A 22971-nucleotide genomic window follows, 5' to 3' on the forward strand; every position below is an offset into this window, starting at 1 on the left:
TGTCAATTTTCCCTGCACGAGGCCCTTGGCAGGATCAGGGCCGGGCGTCAGCGGGCTCCGCACCCCGATTCCCACTTCAGCCCTCACCTGCTGCACGGATTCGGGCACAGCCCGGTCTCACCCCCCCGCCTCCCCTTTCCAAAAATACCTTTCCTTTTCCCAGGCCCATTAGCTCATCGGTTCAGTCTATCCCAAGCATCCCAGCTCCTTCCGTTGCCTCCCTACCGCGATTCCAGCCCCTTTGCCCCATCTTTCCCTGCACCGTCCCGGCGTCTTTCCCATAGCAAACAGCCGGAGAATTTGCTTGCAGAAGCCCCCGGCTCAGCACCAGCCCCTGCCCTCTCCCTGCAGGGCACAGCTGGGCCCCAGCCTGCTCCTGACGGGCGAGAAGCAGCAGCACCACAAGGCTGGGGGGAGCTTTGCAAGCACCGAAATAAAGCAACGATTGTTTGGTTTTCCTGCAGAGCTGGTTGCACGAGAGAGCTGGAGCATGGCCACGGTTTTTGGAAAACCTCGCACGTGGCCGGGGCGCTGCACCCACCAACCCCCTTTCCCCCAAGCCTTAACCCTCGCGCACACAGCTTTGTTTTCCTTTAACGCCCCAGGCTGTTTTCTTCCCCTTTAAACCTCAGCTGTCAGCTGGACATACCAGGAGCTTGCCAGAAATGTCGGCGGCGTCAGGTGATGGCCCAAATGTCTGCGGGCTCCCCTCCCCCCGGCTCCCTCACTTCTCGTCCTCGAGCAACACCGAGCAGCAGCAAGAGCCCAGCCCAGGCAGCACCAGCGCCAGCAACAACCACGAAGCCAGCGGCCGCCAGGTGAGGGCCAGGGCAACCTCAGCATCGGCGCAGGGTGGCCAAGGGCAAGGTGGCCGAGTGCTTGATTCTGGGGAGCTGTCGGGGCTGTTGGAAGCCACGGCCGTGGCTTGCAGCGAGGGATGGGAGCAAGGGGAGAGCAGCGCCCGGGTGGGTGGGAAGCTCTGGAGCAACCCAGGGCGGGTGAAAAATGAGCGTCGTGGCTTTGGGTTCTCCATCAAGCTTGTGGCAGTGCTGGGAAGCATGGGGCGGGTTGGCACGGGGGCAGAGGGGTTTGGTGCTGAGGTCCTGGTGGTGCCGGTGCTGGTCCAAGGCCAGCGGGAGCCGTGCCGGAGCGGGGCTCGGAAGCGCTGCGGGGGGAAGCGAAGGTCGGTTTTGATCCAGGTCCCTGCTGGTGCACAGCTCCTAAAAAAAAACACTGGCTGGAAGGTAAGGGAAAGCACGTCCAGGTCAGAGCCGCGAGGTGAGATAGATCGGTGTGAGCGTCCAGGGGAGCCCCCAGCGCTCAGCCAGCCTGGGCCAGTTTCTCAGAAGCAGCCCCCGTTTGTGGGAGAGCTGCTCCCTTCCCCGGGCTCAGGAGCTGACGCAGGACCCGCTGGGTGCGTGTCCCCAGGCAGCGTGGCCGTCCCCAGGCAGCCTGCCCTTCATGGGTACCTGCTGGCCAGGACACGCTTGCAGGAGCTCGGTTTTAAGCGCACGCAGGGGAAGCGGCCCCGAGCAGCTCAGGCTGTGCCCGTCCATCCTTTCCGTGGTCACAGGGCTGCCGTGAACCCCGTGTCACGGCGCGGGGTGGCAGGGCTAGGACGGGCTGAGGGAGCTGTGCCCGCTCCCTCGGGACCCAGTGCCACGTCCCACAGCAGTGGCAGCCCTTTAGGTGCCACCTCAGGGCAGCGAGCGCTGGGTGTGATTAAAATGTGGGGACAGATTTATGGCCAGGCACTGGGAACCCCAATATCGCTGCTACAGATGCTGGGGTACCCGACCCGTGCCTATCCCTGTGCTCACCCCATCCCAGCAGCGGGACCGGGTGTTTTTGGGACCAGGTGTTTCGGGGGCCGGTCCATCCAGGATAACACAGCTCCTTTCCCTCCCTCCTGATGCTTCACAGAGCTGCCAAATAAATCCTTCGGTGCAGCAAACTGTATCTTTGTATCTTATTCACGAGGGACGCGGGGACTGGTCATAAAGTTTATGAACGTCATTTTCTTTCAAGAAAGGAAATACAAGATAAAAGAGCTCAGGGTTTCTGCACGTCAGGATTTATGGCTCGAGCTGGGTTCCTGCCCCGAGAGCTGAGCTGTTCGCTCCCGGCACGAGGCTGGCTGTGGCTGCGGCTGAGGGAAGAGCAGAAAAGGTGGGGTGGAAATTCATCGCGAACCGATGCTGCGTCCGCTCACGGCCCATGCGGGATCGCCCCGGTCCTGGGCGACCCAACCTCAGCGCAAAGGCTGAGCTGAACCTGGCGCTAAGGCAGCCCCACCAGAGACGAGGGAGAGGAGCTGTATTTATAAATAACTCCAGAGCTGTAACGAGAAACCCGTCTGTGCGACAGGGGGCAGAGATTTGGGCGTTTTAGCTGCGTTTGCACCAGGGAGCAGGAGGCTGGCAGGGGGAGGCCGTGCGGGATGGGGTCTGCGCTGGGGGGAGTTTTTTGCTGGTTTGCAGCAGCCGAGGGGGGCCGAGTTTGCCTTGACCCTGGCAGGATGTGTGCTGGGCTGGAAGCAGTCGGATGTTCCTTACGGCCAAGGCTTCGAGGTGTTCGGAGGCACAAGGCCAGAAACTGAACAGAAATGGGGCAATTAGGTTTGCAAAACACCGCCGCGCGTTGCTCCCGGGCTGGGCTGGCGCTCGGTGCAGGAGCTGGCTTTGAATCTAGGTCAGCCGTGCTAGCGAGAGCTACGGACACGCAGATCTCCTCAAATCAACAGCCAAGTTAGTTTCTTGCCTTTTAATTAAGGAAAATAATAATAATAATATTAAAAAAAAAAGAGCAGCACCCTGCAGTGTTTGAAACGAGGCTTTGCAACCCCGCTCCTCGAGGTGCCCAGTGACACTGAGAGCCTGGTCTGTGTTGACAGGGCATTGGTTTTTATGGCAATTCTCCTTTTTTGATATTCCGAAGAGTTTCTGTGAGCGGGGCTGGCTGGAGGTGTGCGCATCCTCCCGGAGCCGGGCTCTGTTTGCCCCCGGCTGTCGGACCCAGAGCGGCGAGGCTGCCGTGCGGGATGGGACGGAGCAGGCGCTAATTAAAGCTCGGAGAACTTCATCCGCTTGATTTCTTTTGGCTGTGCTTAGAGTTGGGAGTAAATAGACTGCTCTTCGTGGCCTCTTCTGACATTTGGCCCCAAATGAGAGCAGCACAGAGGGGAGCAGCACCCGGCAGGCCGTGTCCCCAAAAGCCCCGGCCAGCGCGTCCTGGCCAAGCCCGTCCATGAATCGCAGAAGGCAGAGCCGTGGTTTGGCCGGGGTGGAAGAGCCTGGCAGGTCCTGGGGCCGCACATGCGAGCGGCAGAAATGCAAAGTGCCCTCAGGCCGGCGGCGTGGTGCTGGGAGCACCGCGAGGGAGAGCTGGGGAGATGCTTCCCTGCAGGCGTCGTCGTGCCTCGGGCGGTTTCTCTGGGGAGGGGAGTTCCCTGTAAAGAGAAATGTTTTCCTTCCCCCAGATTTTCTGCCTCGTCTTCATCCGCAGTGCCTGGGTTACTTTTTCATTTCAGCTGGAGGAAAAAAAAATATTCAAGGTTTCTCTGGTTTTATTTTTGAGGATACAGATTTATCTGTAATTCCGTGTATTTTTAGTGACGTAAATATCTTTTGGCATTCACGATAACTTGAGCTGGCAGAAGTGAATTATTTCAAGTGTCTTGTTTCAGAGGAGCTCAGCCCGGCTCAGTGAGTGTCTGCAGGAACATTTATCTGCGCGGAATGAACGAGCTGCTTCAGAACAAAAAGTAAATGAAAAGAAGCCCTCTCTCCCTTGTGCAAATCTTGCTCGGAGTTTTGCTTAAGAGCAAACAATAAGAGCCTTATCAAATTGTGGTTTTTTCTCCCTGACTCTCTTAGCGATGCCAAGGCTCCCAGCACTGTGTGTTGTGTCAGCCGCGTTTCAGCCTTGGACTGTCTCTAAAGCAATAAATACGGATTGAAGTCAGGTTGCACTCTCTGCTCCAAAGAGGTGTTTTGACAAATGTGCTTGCTTTTTGCTTTTCTCCCTTTTTAACCAAGGGAGTTGAAAAAAAAAAAAAAGGAAAAAGGAAAAACAAAACAAAAAAAAAAATCACAACAGCAAACCTACAGCTTTCAAGGGAGAAATCCTCTTTAAAAGTTGTTGCGACTTAACAAAATGCTAAATGCTTTTATTAACTTCTAGAAAGGCTCTGAAGAGCTGCTTTCTTCCTGGGCTGAAAAGCACTCATCTAAGTGGCCTGGCTTTGTTCGCTCAAGCTGGTGCAGGCTGGTAATTGTAGAGTAGAAATTCCTTTCTGAAGTGTGCAGTGACGAAAGAATAGAGAAGAGGGAGGAAAAAAAAAAATAAAACAAACCACCTTGGGGGATGCTGAAGGAGCGAGCTTTGCAGGTAGGAGGGTTTCTTCTCCCCCTGTGCCTCCAACCCACCTCATCCGACTCCTCCAGGCGAAAAACAAAGCGGGCACCTGCGTGGAGAGCCTGCTTGCTCGGGGGTTTAATTACAGCAGGAGGAGGGAGAAGGGGAAATGTAAGCGTCAGAGCTTCGGCTCTTTGCGGCGGGGCGAGGAACACGCTGGAGCTCGGAGCTGGCAGGTGCAGGAGGGAAGAGACCCAGAGGGAGCGGGTGTCCTGCCATGGGGCACCTGCAGGTTTATGCCCCCCCCCCCGTTGGCCACCAGCATCTGAGAGCAGTGGCCCCGTGTGCCCCCTTCGTGGCCCTTGGCTACGGGGAGGGTGAGGGCACTGGCCGCGGGGTGGCAGAGGCGATGTCGCGCCCACCCAGCGGTGCAAGCTTTGGTGTAGGGAAATGGACCTTCCAAAGATGTTATCCCCTCCTGCACTGAGTTTCTTCTAGCGAAACTGGGATGCCAGAGTTACCCAGGCTGGAGAAATAAGGAGAAAGTCACCCATATTAGCACGGGCAGGCCAGCCAGGGCTTTGCACACTGGCTTTGGAGGGCTGTAGGAACATGAACTGGCCCTCAAAATAACAACAATATATGTGGTTTTTTTTTCCATTACTTGTAGTTTGGGGTTTGGGGTTTGGGGTATCTTCCTCTGATTTTACTGCCTTGATGGTGTGGAGCCTGATGCTTCCTCAGTGTAAATATTTCATCTTCCTTTTTATCTTCCTCGATGGCTGCAGGATTCCCCTGCCCGATGTCCACCAAAGCAGGAGCACCCTTGCAAAGAATAAAGTGAAGAAGGGTGAGGGTTTGCTGGGCGCTTGCTGGAGAAGCCAGGGTGCTGCTCCTGGAGTGTGTCGGTGCTTTTCCTTCCTTACTTATGCCAGCAACTCGTTCCTGCCACAGCCACGGATGGATTTCTGTCTGGGGCTGGAATTGGGAAGTGAATCCTCCACTCGGGCTCTGTGGCAGCGTGGAGGGGCCGAGGGGGCTGCAGCTTGGGCGGGAGCCGTGCGGGTGCTGCTTTGACACATCCTCGCACCGTGTGCATGAGCACAGTGCAGGAAACGCTCCCGGTGGCACTCAGGTGTTAAATGGCAGGGAATGTCCCAGCCTCACGTGTCTCTTGGAGGTGTAGAAAATGTCGCTAACCCCACCGGCAGTGCTCAGGGGCAGGGAGCTGCCCAAGGACAGCAGCTCGCAGAGGCTTTATTAATAAACCTCATTCGCGAGGAATGTCCTAGCTTGGGGAAAGACTAAGACCAGCATTAACACTGTCTCATAAGGCAAACTGAGATTGTTTCACAGCAGGGGTGGTATTAATGCAGCGTATTAATAACCCGGCATTCCTGGTCCAAGGAATGCCCTGATCCAGCTGGTTCGATGAGGCCACCGCATTAATTTGATAGCTCCTCTCCATCGTCCCCCTCTGTGTCTTTTACCCCCAACAGGTCTAAATCGGGTCTTTCCTGGACTCCGCGTGTCAGGCCGGGGCTCCCTGCCAGTCCCCGGGGCTGTGCGAGGCCGGGCAGCGCTCCCAGCCCTGCCGATGCCACTGCAGGCGGTGGCTTCGCGGTGGCTCGTCCCCCCCCCTTCTCATCATGCTCTCCCTTTCATCCTCTGTTTGCAGACACCGTCGGCACCACGCTGAGAAGCCACACGGGGTGAGAGCCCGGAGCCGGCGTGGGGCGGCCCAGCGCAGCATGTCCCAAAACCCGTCACCCCTCCGCTGCCACTGACCGGGAGCGAGCCCTGCGGCGAGCAGCATGGTGGGGCAGAGCGAGGGCAGGAAGGTGGTCCTCCTGGAGCCTTTCGTCCACCAGGTGGGCGGCCACATGAGCATGATGAAGTACGACGAGCACACGGTCTGCAAGCCCCTGGTCTCGCAGGAGCTGAGCTTCTACGAGTCGCTGCCCCTGGCCATGCGGCAGTTCACGCCCCAGTACAAAGGTGCGACCCCGCGCGTGATAAATGGGTGACGGAGGTGCCGCCAGGGTGAGCCCTGAGCGCGGGTTCAAGGCCGGAGGGGTGGCAGCACGGGAGGGACGGCTCGGTTGGGGATGGGAAGCCCCTTTGCTCGTGCAGATCGGGTTTTGTTCAGCGAGGAGGCGCGCACAGAAGCAGGTCTGCGAGGCTGGCTTTTCCCAGCCTGGCTTTGAGGACTTTGCTGGCCGTGGCACCAGATGGGTCGGTCTGAGGCCGTGTCAACGGTGGCAGGGAGTGGTGGTAGGAAAGCTGGGGCTTGGAGTGGCTTCTCCAAACCAGGTTCTGACAAGTCACACGCTCTGCATGAATGCTGCCAGATTATTTAGCAGCTGGGGATCTCCAAACCACCCCGTGCTGCTGTGCCGCCCGGATGCTGTGGCCAGGCAGAAGCACCACATATTTCTGTAGTGGCTTTGACCTGCAAGACAAGTCGAAGCGGCCTGCTTGCACAGTCTACCCTTCATTCCTTGTGGGTGCTAGCTCTCAGATAGACTGCTTTTTCCACGCAGTTAACGTTTCATTAACCCCAATTAGGAAGCTGGCCCGCTCCTGCTTGGCGCTGCCCTGACCTTTTGCTAATGTGATGCTGCGGGAGCTGCCCGTGCCCTTGGGATCACACAACAGCTGGCCCCATACAACAACCCTGGGAGTCGAGATGCCGCTCTGAAATAGCAGCCTGTGAGAAGAAAGGGTTTTGTGCCAGGAGCAGGGCTCAGGGGTTTTGCCTTTGCCCCACACCCCCTGGTTTTAGAGGAGGTGAAGGTTTGGGCCAGAGGCAAAGAGTTGGCGAGGGCAAGGAAAGGGTCAGGGCTGGCACCAGCATGAGCTGGGGGAGAGGTGGTCCTTGGGGCCAGCATGAAATACCAAGCCTGGAAAAAGCAGCACAGGGCTGTATTAAGCATCTTGTTTGATGGCTGCTCCACCTGAGCCAAGCCCTGCTACAGTGCTCCCGTAAGCACGGATCCCTAGAAAACCAGAGGCAAGAACCACTTAGCTTCTGAAAATCAAACCCAGCTCTCAGCTTGAGCCATAGAAACACAGCACTGGGTGTCCGTGAGGGCCCTAGCATGTTTTTATTTTCTTTTATTTTTTTAAGATATCTTTCCTCCCTCCCTTCCTTATTCCCTCCCTGTTTTTGCCTTTACTGCCAGACTTGTGCTGCTCGTAAAGCTCCTGACCCTGGATTTTTGTGAGAGGCGAGAAGCTCAGCTGTCACCTAAAAACCTAAAATATCTTTTGGTCCTTCAGCGTTACGGAAAGGAGCTCGAAGTGTCAGCCGAGGTCTTGATGCACTTCCAATCCAATTTCCCCCTTCTCCAGAAAGTCAGGAGCCTCTGCAGATTTATGGGACAATATTAAAAAGATGCTTAAGAAAGAAAACAAGTCTTCCTCTAAGCAATTTCCTTTAGCAGGAGCCAGGGTTTAGTGCTGGAGAGCTGAGCCCTGCTCTGTCTCTCTAATAAAGACATTAAGCAGTCCCAGCTTATCAGTTCAGGGGTGGCCCGGTTATTAATCCCTTTTTGTCATCTTTTTCTTTTCTACTGCAAGTCCCAGTGAGTTTTGCAACGAGGGGTAATTAAATAGCAATTCTCCTCCAATTTGGCATTGGGCAGACACTTTTTTTTTTTTTTCCTGCTTGTAACCGTCCCAGCCCTGAAAGCTGGGTAAATTAAAGAGGTGGGACGTCTTCCCACGAGGCAGATCAGCACCAGGGGGAATAATCCTGAGGTCTTCATCACCCGCTCACACGTGTCCACGCTCCTCATCTCTATTCTTAGGCTGCAGGGGGGGCTCAGGGATCATTATGTAATGATGACATTATGTGCAGCGCTGATCAAATGTCATCATTCAAATCCTACACCCACTTGGCTGCTTCAAAAAACGTCCACTGCTCACTTAACCCTTTCGGGCAGGTCGGTGACCTTGAGGCTGGCTTTCCCGCACCAGCCCCTTCCAAACCTCCTCCCGCCCCATCCAGAGCTTGCAGGGGGGTTTTGAATACAAGGTTGGAGCTCCTGAGGGTCCCTGGGGTGCCACCAGCATGGTGATGGCACCAGAAATATCCGCTGCTGGCCTCGCTGGCTCTGGGCAAGAGTGGGGTTGTGTTGGTGGTGGCACTGAAAGGCAAGCAAAGGCAAGCACCCGAGTACGACTTTGCTCCCAAGCACATCTTTGCTCCCAGACAGATGTTTTCTCGTGGCAATAAAAGAGACGGTTGGCAGCATTGCATTTGCTTTGCGCACAGAGGTCACTTGCAGGACGTATGCAAAAACCATCCATCCCATAAGGAAGTACATCGGGAAACAAAAGTAATTGTAAGGCTGGGATGCGGGTTTATGAAGGCAGTGTTCGGGGGGAAGGAGGTGAGATGATCACGTTCCCTTGCAGTTTAACTGCTCGTTCTTGCCTTTGAAAATCTCCCCATTAATTTTCATATTAATGTAAGATATTTAAGAACTCTTAGTTTCATGCTATATATAACATTTTTAGGGCCAGATTGTCAGCACTATGTAAATCAGCACAGCCCCATTGACTTGCAGATATGTAATTGGGACAGTTTTTAAGGTTACAGGCTGCTGTAGTGCCAGAACTGAGGCATAGTGCTAGATTTGAGAATTAGATTTTTAGAATCGAGGACTCTGTTCCCCTCTCAGTGACTTCTTAAAGATAAAAGGGCTTTGATTCCAGAAAAAAAAAAAAAAAAAAAGTTGGCTTTTTTCATGTCCACCTCTCCCGAAAATTCAAAGCAAGCATCCGAGCTGAAAAGAATTTCGCTTGCTCTTGGTAATCTGTAATATGGATTTTACAAACGGGACACTGCTAGAGATCATGCGGGTGATGTTGGAGCCTGAGGAAGACGCAGCTCCCAAGCTCCTGCTGCTCATGAGCACCATGAGCAAAGGATTGAGATAGCTAAAAATATCACTCACCCCCTAATTAAGGTTTCTAGCCCCATGGAAAGAACCCCACAGGGGTTTTCCAACCCCTGTCTCCCCTGGGCAGAGCAGCCTGTGTGTGTTGCTCACTCACTTCAGTGCGAAGTTAGCGGATTTAGCCCAGCCTGCCGTGGCACACCGTCAGGATTAATGCTTATTTTTTTTATAGCGAAAGGGAACAGAAGTGGTTGTGGGATGCAGCTGGGCCAAGGTACCCGAGCGGAGGCCGTACAGGGGGCAGGAGGGCACAGCGGGACCTGCGGGGACGCGAGGCTCAGGACCACCCCAAGTCGCACGGAGGTGGCTGGCGGCTGCAGCCGTGGGAATCTTCCCTCGGTCGGCAAAACCCAGCAGAGAGGGCTCTGCACAGGCAGGGAGGGCAAACCCCTGTGTCCGTGTTTACTCTCTGTAATCTCACTTTAAACGGAGAGGAGGCAGTTTGCATGTTTATTTGGGAAATTTGTTTGGGAGAAGAGAGCTGCCTCGTTTGTAAGCTGCAGAAATGCATCTCCCCGCAACGAGGAGGAGACCAAGCGAGGGCACCCGGGAGACGGCTGGCACAAACCCAGCCCCACGTGTCGCTAACGGGGGCCCTCTCCAGCGATGAGTTTTGTTGGTCCAACAGCCCAGACCGTCCTCTTTTGGATCTGCCTTGCTGCAGCCAGACTTGAAAGCAGCGGGGTGCTGCCGCGGATGATTCACGCGGCTGGCATCCCCTCTGAGACCGAAAGGGCGATGCTCTAAAAATGCCTGCGCTGCCTCGAGAGGCTCGGACAGCCCTGACAGAGGGCTGCAGGAGCAGCGCTGCCCTGAGCGAAGGACTGCTGTTATCAGCCTTTCCCAGAAAGGTCAGAGCCGTCTGGAACGCCAGCCACGGCCATTCCTGCTCTGTTATTTGACGCGCGCAGGCAGCAGTCCCGATGCCAGGGATGGGCAGAGACTGGGCTAACTACGTGTGACGGGCTAAATGGCATTTGAGCCCTGTGCTTCCCATTAGAGTCAGGGAAAATTACAATCCGAAAACATACGATGGTGTTTTAAGCACTTAGAGCGGAAAGAAATAATCGCCGCTCACGGTCGCGTTCCTCCTCAGGAGCACGTGAGGGTCCGGTCCCTCCCGTCATCCTGCCATTAGGGTCCTGGTGCTGGGGGAAGGACACATCCGCGACAATGTGTGGCCATCACGTACGCAGGCAGCGTTGCCAGCCCCTACGCGTGCCTCTGCCCTTGTTCCTGGGGGCTCTCCAGTTAAAAGAAGCAGTTGGCATGCTGGTCGTCTTTGGAAAATTCCCGTTCCCCAACCCTCCCTTTGCTTTCTACCAATGAAAAGCATTTCCACCTTGCCCTGCGCTCAGAAGTGAGACCTTAATCCCCCGTCATAAATAAGGCAGGAGCTCCTGGGCCAACGCAGGGGGCTTTGCTGGGTCACTTGCTGCGTAACAGAGCCTGAAGGAATGGAGGAGGAGGGAACATGGTGTTCGGAGGAGACAGCTTTCAAGCAGAGCCCACAGAAGGAGGGGAGGGAACGTTAGCAAAGCTTGTGGCTGTTTTCCAAGGGTCTCAGACTAACGGTGTTTAATGGGCCTCAAACCAGGCCGGGATCAGTGCGAGGGACCTCTAAAACACGAGGGGGCGGCTGTGCCGCTGGTGCTGAGCCTGTACGGCAACGCGGGGGTTAACCTCACTCTGCTTTGGTTTTCCTCCTTTCCTGCAGGCGTCATTTCTGTGCACCTCAAAAAGGACAGCCTCGGCAACCTGACCCTGCTCGCCAGCCCCAGCCTGCAGGCGGAGAGCTGCGGCCGGCTGGACCACGCCATCGGCGACTCGGCGGTGACGATATGGCACAAGTGCAAGTGGGCCGCCAGCACCGGCACCGGCAGCGAGCACGCGCTCGTCAAGAGGTGTCACACGCAGCTCGCCAAGACCTTCAAAGACAGGTGAGGGTTCGCCACGGGCAGGAGGCTCCCTGCAGTTTTCTCCCGGTCCCGGCCTGCTGTTGGGCAGCTGGAGCCATCCCGGTCTCGGTGGGGTTTAACTGGGATGGTTTTGGTGGCACAGCTCCTGGTTTAAGGCAAGGTCCAGGCTTAGAGAACAAAAGCAAGGTCCAGCCTGCTGGCTTCTCGGTTCACCCACAGATGGAGCAGGGCAGATTTGGCTACGGCTGAGGTGCTACTGATCGATTTCATGCCTCAAGCTCTGCTTTAAGCCCGTTTCCTCCACGCGCAGCCAGCTCCAAAAGGAGGAGAGGCCCCACAAGAAGAGCCACCGAGCACGTAGTGCCCTTCTGCTGGTGGCCAGCCAGGAGGTCGGTAGCCACACTCGAGGTCGGTCCGATCCTGTCCTTGTCCCCAGAGAGAGCTGTCTCTGAAAGGCATCACGGTGCTCGCAAGCACGCCCCGACCTCAGGACCTGCGGAGGCTTTCCACAAGACATCTTTCATGTCAAATTGGCTCTGAAAAGACCTCAGTCAGCTATGACTGAAGGGTGCAATATTGCTACCGTGAAACCGCTGCCCTCGGTGTGAATGGAGTTAGGGCTTTGGGGCCAGCAAATGACCGTACGAGGAGAACAAATATCCTTTTTGCTCCCTCCCTTCCCTCCTCGAAGCCAGCCCTTGGAAACTGAGAATCATTCCTATTGTTGGACGATTTGCCTGTGTTGTGCCTGTTAGCTAGATAGAGATTCCTGGTCATTGACACCATGAATGGTGCTTTTCACAGAAGCCAAGCGCACTTTGAAATTATAATGAAAGAAAATATTGGCATCCAGCAATAGCTGGCTTTCTGAAAATTACTTTTACAGAGTAACAAAAGATCTCTGCAGTTTGGACATGATGAATATGTTTCCTTTGAGAGTCCCTGAAAATTTCCCTTATCAAGTTTGAGGCTCTACAAAAGAGGAGAGGAGGGAATATTCTCTTCTGGAGCTTATAAACCAAGCATGTTCTTTTGTGTGCTTTGACTAGCTGCCCAGGGAAGATGCTATTGAGGACAGACCTTCAGTACCACACAGATCCACTTTTGGAAGATGCAAACGGAAACCAGCCAGAAAGAAAGAGCTACAACCCCTGGGGACTGCACTGTCACAGGCAGCACCTGAACCGCATGTCCTCCAAGTATAATGAGAACAAGCTTCACCGTATCCTTTCTCTTCTCTCTCCTCCATCGCAGCCTTTGCCACAAATAACAGCTCATAAGCAATGTATGTTTTATTGCAGTGGTATGCATCCCTTCTCTGCCCAGCTGCTGTGCAAAAAAGGAATATAGCTGCTCTCTTCTCCCACTATCTAAAAAAAAAAAAAAAAAAGGAAAGAAAGAAAAAAGAAAAAAAAATATTTCCCATAAGGGGGTATTCAAGCTTAAGTCAAAGATCCCCTTGGCATACATTTAAAAACACAACTGTACAGGAATTAGCAGCCGCCTCGCCTTTTATTTTCCTATTACACTTCATTACCCACCAGTCATGTGAGTAACACAGTTTAACAACTTCCCCCACACCCACTGGGGTGAGGACAGCACTGAGGCAAGGTGTTGGATTGACAGCCCAGGGCTACGGTGTCACTAGAGAAAGGAGCTGTTGGTGCTTTAATTGGTAGGACTGTACTACCGTAAATTAACTGCAATTGGCAGCAAGGGGCCTATAGCAATGACACGTTGGTAAAATTGGCTCAGAAAGTCTCATTACAGTTGTGAGCTATTATGGAGAGCGTCAGCAGTTGCTCTGATTTAAGACCTCTTTCAATTAGAATTTAAAAGTATTGGGTTTCCCTTAACTCATGCCCAGAATTTCTATTGCTTGAGAATGTGGTATCGAAATACAGCTATCCCTGCATCCTGGACTTAAAGATGGGCACCCGGCAGCACGGAGATGACGCCTCAGAGGAGAAGAAAGCGCGTCACATCAAGAAGTGTGAACAAAGCACCTCTGCCTCTCTGGGTGTTCGCATCTGTGGGATGCAGGTAAGACAGCGCCCTGGTCCTTCTGATGTCTGCCTGACACGCAGCTTGAAACCAAGCTGGAAATCTAAAGGGATTCTTTCCCTTGTTGGTGTAAACTGTAGTAGATTTCTTCTTGTCTCCCACCAGATAGAGGCAAGCCACTCGACTTGTGCATCCTATCCTCAATCAGGGCAGATGCTTAGGGAAGAGTATAGAATACGGCACGTAGAGGGGAACCTTCTCCCATACCCCTGTTTGACTTCTGGAGATTTGATTACCTTCAAGCTGAGAATCTGCCTGTACACGAACACAGATTCTCCTCTTGTGCTCAGCTCCTGGCTGCTGCACACAAAAAAAAAAAAAGAAGCATCACTTGCTCCACTCATGCCTTTGCTGAGCTGTCTCGTCTGATTGCTGCAAGAGCGAGGGGTTTCTTTTGTGCTAAATATTATGGCTCTTCTTGATTAAAATCGCTGCCCTCCCTGCTAGAAATGGAAGCTACACATTTGATTCACTCACAGTTCTCAGGCAGGCTTCAAAATGTTGTTCTGCTGTGCCTGAAGGATAATTATGACAACGATGATTATAAAGCACATACACTGCAGCGTAAACAGTGTCAAAAACTATGTCCCTTTCTGGTCTCTGACATCCTTCTGCTGAGCAGATTAGCCTTTAAGTTACAGCTGGTATGTGAGCTAATTCTGAATTCACTCTTCCAGTTCTTACTCTGTATTACCATTGCCTCACATACATAAAGATTTCTGCCTGTACCTTGTCCCTCTGTTTAAGAAAACAAGATTATTGCTACCTGTACTAAGAGAAGGAACAAAGATGGGGCATTCCTATACTACTGCAAACTCCTGACATAGCCAGAGGGAAAATGCTATAAATCAGTAATGATGTGGCTATGACTTAGAGCTATACAGGGTTTACAAAGGGGTAATTTATAGGAGCACAAGAAGAATCTACACCAGTGTCTTAAATTGAAGAGTTTAAATCTCCAGAAAAGGCAGGAGGTGGGATTCAGTGAGAAGCCTGCAGTACACTGCCAGTATTGTTCAGCTGCAGAGGATCTGTGTCTCAGCTTGGGACTGAAATTTTTAGATTAAAGCAAAATCCAGAACACTGGGGGAGGAGGGGGGGGGGAGAGAGAACAATAAGACATCCACTGAATCTGGATTGTTGCTCTCTTTCCTCAAGGTCTACCAAGTGGACACTGGCCATTTTCTCTGCAAGGATAAATATTATGGAAGGAAACTCTCTCCTGAAGGATTCAGGCAAGCCTTGCACCAGTTCCTGTGCAACGGTAACCACCTCAGAACAGATGTCCTGGAGCCCATCATCCTGCAGCTAAAAGCTCTGCTCTCTGTCATCAGGAAGCAAAGCTCTTACAGGTTCTACTCCAGCTCACTTCTCATCATTTATGATGGACTGGAGCACAAGGAGAACACGGCACCCTTGGATAATCACCTCCAGGGGCACTTCCAAAAAACAAACTGCACCACGACACATGGCACTAATCACGCCAGAGTCGACGTCCGCATGATAGACTTTGCCCACACCACTTTTAAAGGCTCCAAAGGCAATCACACCACTTATGACGGGCCAGACCATGGCTATATTTTCGGCTTGGAGAACCTCATCAAAATTCTTCAGAACATCTCGGAAGGAAAATGACAAATTCTGTGAAATAGCCTGAATTTACTAGTGACCGATATCCCTGAAAAGTATTGCATTGGGTCAATTGTATGGGACCCTCACAGCTGCTGAATGTCACGTGCACGGTTTGGAATGAGAGCATGGACAGCTTGCTAGGAAAAAACTGCTACGTGCCATTACTGAACTGAAGCGTAAAAAGCAAAGAGCTGAAGGAATCTGTTCTTTCTGCAATCAATCAGAAGATTTATTTTCCTTTCTTGTTTTACTGCTGTCCTTGATTTATTTGTGAGTCAAAAGAAAGCATTACTTGAAAGAGTCTTAATGATAAAATAGGACCTGCTCACCTCTACCACACTCACAAAGCCAAGCAGGCTAAGAAGATGTTGTGCGTTTGAGTGAGACTATTAAAGTGAGCTGGCAGGTCTTAACAGATTGCAGCATTACTCTCATCTCACGCTCAGTGCTACGGGCTGAACACACTCAAAGACACAAGTGGAAGAAAAATGCACACCCTGACATTCACGCTCCACGTGCCCAGCGCTGCAAGACTGTTCTTGCAAGTCATTTTCCATACAGCGCGGGTATTTGGTGCTTTGTTGAAACACAAATGTACCAGACGCAGAGCTCCTGGTTCTGTACTGCTTAAGGTGTAAAAGAGGGTGGACCTCAGACCAAGAACTGGACCTTCCAAAGGTTTAATATCCCTGCGGGACATAACAGGGCATGATTCCTAAACTTTCTAAGCAAGAAGCTCCCTGGGGGCTGACGTATGGGAATGTGATGATCCTGTCAGATGCTAGTCACAAAAAACATTCACGTCAAGGTACTTATGCTTCTAATTAAAAAAAAATAAAATCAGGGACTACACATTAAAGTTCACCTACAAATTCTTTGATACAAATATTTTGTGTGTGTTTGGAGGAGACAATAACAAAAACTTGATACAATGTTTACAGCTTTTGTTGACAGATTTTATTATGGAACAAATATAATTCCTTCCTGCATGGTGTGGGAAACTTGTATGAAAAGTCCTTACACAAGGAATAGAGGTACAGAACCCAGTTATTGGGGAGTGGGGATATAAATAAAGTTGTCTAAGTAACTCTCACCTGTTGTCTGTCTCTTTTTCACTTCCAGAGCATCCTGACGTTATGTTATCTTTTGTTTAGGGCTGTGTGTTTTCAAAACAGCCATTACTTCCACAGGTTTAAATATCAGATCTCAAGGGAGACCCCTTCACTTGTATTTTATTGCATACAGCTGGTAAATTGCGGCAATTTATAGCCGGAAAATGTAAGTCATCTGGCCCAATTGCATATTTTACTTGGCCTGAAGTGGATTTGGGAAGACCTGATTATTTACTGAATGTTGTTCACAGTATTGCATATTTCTTGCCCACAAACTGCAATGACTATAAAAAAAAGCCACAAACACTCTGCTTCAGCGGTGAAAGGATTGAGTCATCAGTTGTCTTGGCTCATGCTTGCGCAGTGAGGTCGGTGCTGAATGTGGCCGACACAAGGAACCTGAAGGGCTTTATCCAGACCTCCCTCAGCCTTCGCAGCGCCGCGAGCCTCTCGCTGGATGCTGCCACCAGGCCCTCGGGGCTGAAAGGGGGGAAGGACAAAGAAGGGTCTAAAGGGAAACACCAGCAGCTGGCTACCTGAAAGGAAGGTGTGGGGAGCTGGGGGTCGGCCTCTTCTTGCAGATAACTGTGACAGGACCAGAGGGAATGGCCTCAAGTTGTGCCAGGCGAGGTTCGGGTGGGAAATGAGGAGACATTTCTGCTCAGAAAGAGCGGTCAGGCGTTGGGACGGGTTGCCCAGGGAGGTGGTGGAGTCACTGTTCCTGGGGGTGCTCAAGGAGAGGTTGGACGTGGTGCTTGGGGACATGGCTCAGTGGGTGACAGTGGTGGTAGGCGGTGGTTGCACCAGGTGATCTCGGAGGGCTTCTCCAACCCTAATCATTATTTGAGCACACGCCTGACCCCCTGGTTAATGACGTTACCAACCATTTAACCACCCGCCTGCCTGGAGGCAACTCTGAGCACAACCTCCCCACACGGCAGGGAGAACCAGGCAGGGCTCCCTAGGTACTGAAACTGTCGGAAACCAAGCCTTGAAGAAGCGGCATTAAAACAGCGGCCGCCCGTTGCAGCACCACAGGGCCAGCACGCCACTGCCCCCCCACGCCCCCCTCCCTAGTGCCCCCCCCGCCTTGTCTGTGCGCATGCGCACCCCCCCCCCACACACACACCGGCCCCTCTCGCTCGCCGTAGGCGCGGCCGCCGTCACGTGGCCGCTCCCCCGGCCGCCATGGCGGCCACCAGGTACCGGCGGTTCCTGAAGCTGTGCGAGGAGTGGCCGGTGGAGGAGACGAAGCGGCAGCGGGACCTGGGCATCTTCCTGCGGCAGCGGGTGGCGCAGGCCTTCCGCGAGGGGGAGAACACGCAGGTGAGGGCGGAAGCGGCCAGCGGGGCGCTGAGGGCAAGGCAGGGGATGGGGAGCAGGGCCGCGCATGCGCGCTGCGCCGCTGTGCCTCAGGGTCCGGCACCATCTTAGGGCCTGAGGGGCGGGGTGCGCATGCGCAATGGGAGTTGCTGCTCCTCCTCAGGGTCCGGCGCCATTTTGGAGCCTGAGGGGGGACGGGGGTGGGGGTGCGCATGCGCGGTGCACCACCCCTGCCTCTCCTCAGGGCCCGGCGCCATTTTGGAGCCGTGGGGTTCCTGTTAGGGAGAGGGGCTGCAGCGGGGCTGGGCTGCTCTCCCTCCCTCCCTCCCTCCCTCCTTCCTTCCCTCCTGGCACCGGGCAGGCTTCGCTGTACGCGGAGGCCTCGCACCGGTTGCGATATGTGGTGTGAGGTGCCCCCTTCTAGTGGGTTTCGAATCCCTGTTGCAGCGATCAGGGAAGCGAGATGCAGAAAATTTGTCAGGACCGTCGTGGAATTAAGGGTGTTTGCTGTGAGGATAGGCTGATAACACAATACGGTGTGGTGTATGCAGCAAAATCCATCACTGCTGGGATGCAGTGGTTTTAAAGCTGGCTTCCAGATGTAACTGTTGGAGTTCAGGTTTCAATACTGAAATAAAAGAAGCAAGCACTTGACTTGGGCTGCAGCCCGTTGCAGGTTTGGAGGTGGTGCTGTGGAATGTGAATGTGCCCTTTCTTTGTATGAAAACATTGTTCCAGGTGTGCGTTTTCTCCTACAATGTGCCATTATAGGCACCTAATTTATATTGGTCACCAGAATAAGCTGCAGCAGACATTCCAGAAAGCGCTTACTGCTTTCTCATATGCCCAGGACAGCTGAATGTGCTGCACCAATTGGTTACAAGATCCCAAAGCTGCCACTCATCTTGAAAATCTAAATTGATGCCTGCAGCACTGATGTCAATTTGTACGTATAAAGACTTAATACAGTAAAGGGAAATGTGCTGGCAGACAGCAGGAGGAATGTATGAGAAAAGCGCTAGAACCTTAAAAGACATTTTGTCAGTCTAATGCCCGTTTAATTCACATGGAGTAAGATTTGCTGATTTTTTTTTCAGGCAATGCTATTTCAGCTACCTATATAATAGCTGTTTCTGCTGTCATTACTAAAACATCAGCAGGGTCACTTAAAATGTGACTGTGAAATACCTTAAGCTGAAGATCACCTGCTGCGTGATGGTGCTCATTTTTAACAGTTTGCCTGTCCCTGTATCCTCTCTCCCACAGCAGCCGTTACCTGCTGTATCAGGAGAGCCTTTCCTTCATTTTCCTGGCTTGCACAGGGGAGGGAGGCATCGCCCACCTTGTGCTGAATCTGTGCCAGTGTCCCGAGGACAGATGAGCTGTTTCACTTTTTTCTGCCTCGCTGCACTTCATACTACTCTTACTCATGTATCCGTTTTAATCATTTATGTTTGATGTCATCGAGCAGCAATGCAGAGTTCTGGTCAAGTTGGCCCCACTGTAGAATAGAAAAACAAGTCGAAATGCCATTCACGCTGCTAAATAGCTGGCTCTGCAAGGCAGATGCACCTGTTGGAGGCACCTAGGAGAGTTTTAGGAATTAGCAAAGTCTTTCCAACTTTCTAGACCAAAATAGAAATCCATTTACCCTTCACAAGCTGTACAGTGCCTTGCATGCTGCTTTTCCCTAATCAATTATAAACTATTTTTAGCCTCGCCAGGATTTTATACCTTCCATCCTAGTACCTTATCCTGTTTGATCCTTTAGAATAAAACAGGCGGCCAAACCAGCCTTTGATCAAAGAAATCTCACAGATTTCACAGCACTGGCCAGTAAGCGTGAGAAGAAAACTGTACAGCTAAGTTCGCATTAGCTGTGTGTTCGCAGTTGATCTGTCCTATCTTTTTGAGCAGAATTCAAGGTTCATTCTGGAACTTAGGTGCCTCATTATTCTTGTAGGCCAAGCTGGTGAGAAATGGAGGGGAAAGAAAACGCGCTGCATTCTGGAGCAGCATAATAGGGGTCGTCGGCATCCTGCATTGTGCTGAAAAAGTAACAAAGATACTCCTTTACTGTGCTTTTCATGAGCTTTTAGCTGAAATGAAATGGTTTTGCTCTGCAGGTTTAAAATAAGAATTGTGTGATACTTTTATCCTTTTCCAGATTGCTGACCCCGAGACCTGTGACCAAATGTATGAGAGCTTACTCAGAATCCACACCAACTACTACAAAAACAAGGTAAACATTTCGGCATTAGCCATCATCAGCCTTTTTGTGGAACCTGCCGCTGTCGGTGCAGTAGGCCACATCCCAGCAGGGTTTCTGGAAATGTAGCAGGCAAATGAGCAGTCAGGTGGATGCTGCACTACCGGGTGCCTTCAGTCTCTCCTGGCTTTCAGTCTGAAAGCTGCAGACGTTTTGGCCTCTGTGACATGTATGAACAATGCAGATGATAGTTCCTGGTGTGGATGAACAGAATTCTTAGAGCCTGATGGAAAATAAGTTAGGATTCTATTATTTGGTGACATAATTATCTGTGTTAGGGCACTACAAGTAACATCTTGTTCTCTCTCTCCTTCTTTCACCTACCTGCTCGTTTGTGAAGTATCCACGCCTGAAAGAAACAAGCTTCACTGGAGTGACAGTGCAAGATTGCAAGATGATTCTAGCAACAGGTATTAATACTGTGATTGATTTGGGAGTACATCAGTGCAAGAGATAAAGTACATTCTAGGCTTTGTTGTGTTGGCTTTATCACTTCTGCTAAACACCGGTTACTAAAGGACTGAATTGGACTGCTGTGCAAGTTTATTAGGGTGGTTAACAAGGAGTAAGTTCAGGCCTAATTGAGGAGATTTTCAGTAATCTAGCAGGACAAAAAGCCGATTGTGTTTTGCAAGGGGCAGGAACAGCAGAGGGTTTGCAAGGGCTCTTTGAGACAGAGTGGCAGGAGCTGTGTGAAAAAAAGGCACATTTGCTACATCGCTGGAAAATTCTCAGCTTCTGTTTCACTGCGTTCATACTCCCTTCAGTATTTCTTCTCTTGTATTAGACTTTGAGAGAAAACAGGGTACCACGATGCAGAAGTACTCTCAGCCAAGTCATTTATTAAATGCAGTATAGGAAGCTAGTGCAGTTTTGTTCTGCTCCAGTTCCTAACTTCGATTGCAGTGCGTGGAAACTGAATATTAGTTGTTAGTGATAAGGGACTCCCTGCACAATTGATTGGAAGGGAAAACAAACTTGCCTCAGGCCCTGAAACAGAAATTCATTAAGATGAGAAGTCAAAAAAAGCAAATATATGTAAGACAAAGGGCTTATAAGAGGGCTTTCATGCTTTTGCTTTTCTGCTTTTCTTCCTCTTTCTCCATCTCCCTCTCCCTTCTCCTTTTGCAGACATTCTGAAACAGATGGAAGACATGAAAAAAGGAACATGGAAAAAATTGCGAGAAAGGTTTTCCGCCAAGAAATCTGAAGAGGACTTGAAGTGATAGGCTAACTCCCAGATTCTCCTCTGTATATATTCCTAAAGCTCTGTATGTTGCCATGATGAATAAAACCATTCATTCCCCTTAGCAACAGCATTTTTTATTCAGACCTACACCTTATACTCTATTTTTAACGCCCGGTCTTTTCTTTCTGGAAATCTAGGCCATACCTGAACACATCTGTGATGAAAGTTATTGGATCAATGTCAAAGAAGGAGGTTTGTGGTGTGTGTTAGACCTGATCATTTGTATTATGAGAAACCGTCAGGAAATGCCGGAGCACGTAGGTACAACCACGCTAGCTTTAAATCTGCTTGGGAAGCCAGCAGTGGTGATAACGTGGAAATACAGCTATGATGGTGGCTCTCTGTGTTAGCAGTGGTAACAGTGAAATTGAGGAGGGATAACTTTAATTATCACAAATTATTTTCCTTTGGGGAAGTCCTCTTTGGGAAGACAGAGAATGACAGGGCGAATGTTTACCATGGTTATGAGAGAGCGGTTTAAATTAGAGTATAACGGGTTTTAGTCCCTTACATTGTCCAGAGTGGTGTGTTGCTGGACAGGCTTCCCTCAGCACGGAAGGAAGGGTCTGTAGGGGTTACTGCATACATGAGGGATGAAGAGCGGTTTTGTGATGTTTTTTGATGATGTTACAGGGCCATAACCAAATTTCAAGTGTGCTTAGTCCTTTGTTGTGGCTTAGTTTTATTCCCTTTTAACGCTCTAGTGCTTGCATCAGCCTCTGTTCTTGGGAGGCAGAGGCACAGGCGCGTAGCTGGGATGGCCGCAGCACTGCTTGGCTGGGGAGGGATGTGTGTCTAGAACACAGCTATGCCAGGACTCTGCTTGGCTCCGCACAGCACCAACAGCTGCTCCTTTTTATGTTTGAACTGTGTTTTCCTGGCAAGTAGTGAAAGAATTTGAAACTTTGCAGCAGGCTCTGATCCAAAGCTTCAGAAAACAAGGCTGGTGTTCGAGGTAGTTGTTCATGGTAGCATTCTTCATCTTCTCTGTGAATACATTTTAATGTTTAACAGCTGGAACCAAGAACATTGGGTCGTGGAGCACTTAGGGTAAGACCTTTTGGCTTCAGGTCTTTGGATTGCTCTGTATTTCTATTTCTAACAGCCCTGTGACATCCCAGAGTGTACAGGAAGGGAGGTTTCTTTACCATGTTTAAGTTTTTATTATAACTTGATTTTTGTCTTTAATTTAGTTAAGGCAATTTACACTTTAGTTCTTAAGTAACAACAACAACAACAAAATAGTAAAACATTACGCCAGAGATGAAACTAAACCACAGGACACCCCTTCACAGTGAACTCCTGGAAACCTGCAGTCTCCTACTACTGCCCAGATATTCTTTGTCCACAGAAGACAAAAGACCAGTCCGCGTAGTACTAGCACAGGTACTCATGCTCATCTGGTGAGTTAAATGCTCAAATCCATAGCCTTGAGTTTAGCGCCTCGTTACTGCACCACCGTGATGAACAGAACTCTTTAAATGGAGAGGAATCGGCATGGAACAGGTACAGCAGAGATGACGGTTGGTTTGCAAAGTTCCACGTTTTACTAGTGACGCTCCTGGAATACGTTAAATATTGCAGCCCTACCGCTAGTTACGCTACACCTGAGGTGGAGGCCACCCACATGTAGCACATGGAGATAAAGATACAACCCCCCACGTCTGCAAAATAAAGAGTTATTGCAATGAGGAATAAAAGTCTTGTATAATTTATCTTCCTATAAGGGCATTGGAGTAACATGTGGGTCCAGGTATTGAGGAATCCTCGCCAGTCATTGCTTCCTGAACTGCTTACAAGCGATCTAAGGAAAATGTTGACTTGGAAGCCCCTCCGCATGGCCCGGCTCTCTCTGACAGCGATGTCCATGCGCAGGACCCAGGAACAAGCAGCCTCGGCAGCTGATAGATACGTTCAGTCCCTCGGTGGGTGAAGCTGATGCTTTTTCTGAATTAGTGGTTCATGGTATTCTGGACATCCACAAACCCCATCCTTTGTCTGCGCTTCCTTTGCTCTGTCATCTAGAGTTCAAACAAGGACAAAAATGAGGTAGGAAACCAGATTTTTTTCTGTTCATTAG

General features: G+C 51.2%; 3 protein-coding genes and 1 long non-coding RNA gene across 10 annotated transcripts in view; 2 read left to right on the forward strand and 2 right to left on the reverse strand.

Moving 5' to 3' along the window:
• Positions 1-717: 717 nt before the first annotated feature.
• Positions 718-16031, forward strand: IP6K3 (inositol hexakisphosphate kinase 3). 2 transcript variants are annotated; one of them, XM_083812209.1, is made up of 6 exons: positions 718-818; positions 6035-6354; positions 11041-11263; positions 12292-12464; positions 13110-13285; positions 14465-16031. In XM_083812209.1, the coding sequence occupies exons 2-6, from the start codon at positions 6171-6173 to the stop codon at positions 14939-14941; spliced, it is 1233 nt and encodes a 410-aa protein (XP_083668335.1). In that variant the 5' UTR covers positions 718-818; positions 6035-6170; the 3' UTR covers positions 14942-16031. The 2 variants fall into 2 exon arrangements, with proteins under 2 accessions (XP_083668335.1, XP_083668336.1); XM_083812210.1 differs by lacking the exons at positions 718-818; positions 6035-6354 and adding an exon at positions 10652-10853.
• Positions 14815-17289, reverse strand: LOC310886952. Its single transcript, XR_014575547.1, has 2 exons — positions 17180-17289; positions 14815-16530 (listed from the first exon to the last, which is right to left on the reverse strand). It is a non-coding gene; the product is annotated as an uncharacterized lncRNA (long non-coding RNA).
• On the forward strand, positions 17196-20952 carry UQCC2 (ubiquinol-cytochrome c reductase complex assembly factor 2). Its single transcript, XM_083812244.1, has 4 exons — positions 17196-17376; positions 19541-19615; positions 19983-20052; positions 20774-20952. The coding sequence occupies exons 1-4, from the start codon at positions 17239-17241 to the stop codon at positions 20866-20868; spliced, it is 378 nt and encodes a 125-aa protein (XP_083668370.1). The 5' UTR covers positions 17196-17238; the 3' UTR covers positions 20869-20952.
• A 1078-nt stretch (positions 20953-22030) lies between these two features.
• The window catches only part of ITPR3 (inositol 1,4,5-trisphosphate receptor type 3), a 40387-nt gene continuing 39446 nt past the window's right edge, over positions 22031-22971 (reverse strand). For all 6 annotated transcript variants that reach the window (XM_083812196.1, XM_083812194.1, XM_083812195.1 and 3 more), the window contains one exon: positions 22031-22912. In XM_083812196.1, coding sequence (XP_083668322.1) covers positions 22844-22912 — 69 coding nt within the window. In that variant the 3' untranslated portion in view covers positions 22031-22843. The remainder of the gene's footprint in view (positions 22913-22971) is intronic.

This window comes from Anser anser (assembly GCF_964211835.1).
Source record: "Anser anser genome assembly, chromosome: 27".
NCBI classification, from domain to species: Eukaryota; Metazoa; Chordata; class Aves; order Anseriformes; family Anatidae; genus Anser; species Anser anser.